The sequence below is a fragment of the Suncus etruscus genome, chromosome 9 (assembly GCF_024139225.1).
Source record: "Suncus etruscus isolate mSunEtr1 chromosome 9, mSunEtr1.pri.cur, whole genome shotgun sequence".
Classification (NCBI taxonomy): Eukaryota; Metazoa; Chordata; class Mammalia; order Eulipotyphla; family Soricidae; genus Suncus; species Suncus etruscus.
In genome coordinates, this window is record NC_064856.1 from 56412686 (window position 1) to 56414652 (window position 1967).

Genomic DNA, 1967 nt, shown 5'->3' on the forward strand with positions numbered 1-1967 from the left:
TTGTGTAAATAGACTGTTTGAATAATTGGCCTATTATTTCTTGAACCCCACAATCATGTTTTATAATGTATATACAAATTCATAGTAAAGTTTTTATTCATAATGTCTTAGAAGAACCTGTTCCTTTTCAAATCTGCCCTTATCATGATATTACAAAAATTTTGACTTATTAGTTTTTTGCTTATTACTTCCATTTTAATTTTACTATTAAATTCAAATAGAATTGATGGTCATTTGTTAAAGATATTTTTTTGGTTTTTGGACCACACTCAGTGATGCTCAGGGGTTACTCCTGGCTATAAGCTCAGAAATTACTTCTGGTTTGGGGGACCATAAGTGACATGGGGGATCGAACCGCTGTCCATCCTAGGTTAGTGCATAGCAAGGCAAATGCCCTACCCCCTGTTGCCACTGCTCCAGCACCTATATGTTAAGAATTTTAAATACAAGTAAAGTTTATTGTTTTTTTCAGAAGTCAAATTGCATTCTATACCTGAAAAATGTTTTATTTTTTCTAAAAAATGTGAAGTATTTTTAATGATAACAAATGGAGTCATTTTCTGTATTGCTATAAACAAAAATACACAGTTGTGGGTCCAGAGCGGTGGTGCAAGTGGTAAGGTGTCTGCTTTGCACGCACTAGCCTAGGACGGACCGCGGTTCGATACCCCGGTATCCCATATGGTCCCCTGAGCCAGGAGTGATTGCTGAGCACAGAGCCAGGAGGAACTCCTGAGCATTACTGGGTGTGGCCAAAAAATACACAGTTTTAACATCCATATATTTAGAAACATTCATGTGAAAGCTAATATCTCCATATTAGAACTAGTCAAAAAGACTTTAGTAATATTGTACTGTATAAGTTGCATGCAAATAGGATTTGGAGATGAAAATAAGTAAATATAAATCAGAGTCAGTTAATAAGAATAAAATATTATTTAGTATTAATTAGAGTAAGTTTGGATAATGAAAAGCTAGAAAACCCCAAATATGTGTTACTCTTAAATGAGTCTCTGCAACAATAATTAATGTCACAAACTTACAATATATCTTTCATTTTTACCAAACAGGTAAACAAGAAAAAATTTCAATGGGGGAAGAAAACCAAACCTTTGTGACTGAGTTCATCTTCCGTGGTCTTTCACAGAACTTGCAGACACAGATCCTACTATTTATTCTTTTTCTCATCATTTATCTGTTGACTGTGCTTGGAAATCTGCTCATCATCATTCTTATCTTCATGGATTCTAGACTCCATACCCCCATGTACTATTTTCTTAGAAATCTCTCTTTCGCAGACCTCTGTTTCTCTACTAGTATTGTCCCTCAAGTATTGGTCCACTTCCTAGTAAAAAAGAAAAGTATTTCTTTTTATGGATGTATGACACAAATCATTGTCTTTCTTCTGGTTGGATGCACAGAGTGTGCTCTGCTGGCTGTGATGTCTTATGATCGATATATTGCCGTCTGTAAGCCCCTGCACTACTCCACCATCATGACTCAACAAGTGTGTCTCCAGTTGGCCATCGGATCCTGGGTTAGTGGAGCACTTGTATCTCTGGTGGATACCACTTTTACTTTCCAACTTCCCTATCAAGGAAATAATATCATAAATCACTACTTTTGTGAACCTCCTGCTCTTCTAAAGCTGGCTTCAGCAAATACCTACAGCACAGAAATGGCCATTTTTGCCATGGGTGTGGTCATCCTTTTAGCTCCTGTATCCTTGATTCTTGTATCCTACTGGAACATAATCTCCACTGTGCTTCGAATGCAGTCTGGAGAGGGGAGACTCAAGGCTTTTTCTACCTGTGGCTCCCATCTTATTGTTGTTGTCCTCTTTTATGGATCGGGAATATTCACCTATATGAGACCAAACTCCAAGACCATCAAAGAAAGAGATAAAATGATTTCTGTGTTTTATACAGTGGTGACTCCAATGTTGAACCCCATAATTTATAGCCTTA

The 1967-nt window shown here is 36.9% G+C and overlaps 1 protein-coding gene across 1 annotated transcript in view; it reads left to right on the forward strand.

Moving 5' to 3' along the window:
• Window positions 1-1069: 1069 nt before the first annotated feature.
• The window catches only part of LOC126018320 (olfactory receptor 2D3), a 957-nt gene continuing 59 nt past the window's right edge, over window positions 1070-1967 (forward strand). The window contains exon 1 of the mRNA XM_049780474.1: window positions 1070-1967. This exon is cut by the window's right edge and continues 59 nt beyond it. Coding sequence (XP_049636431.1) covers window positions 1091-1967 — 877 coding nt within the window. The 5' untranslated portion in view covers window positions 1070-1090.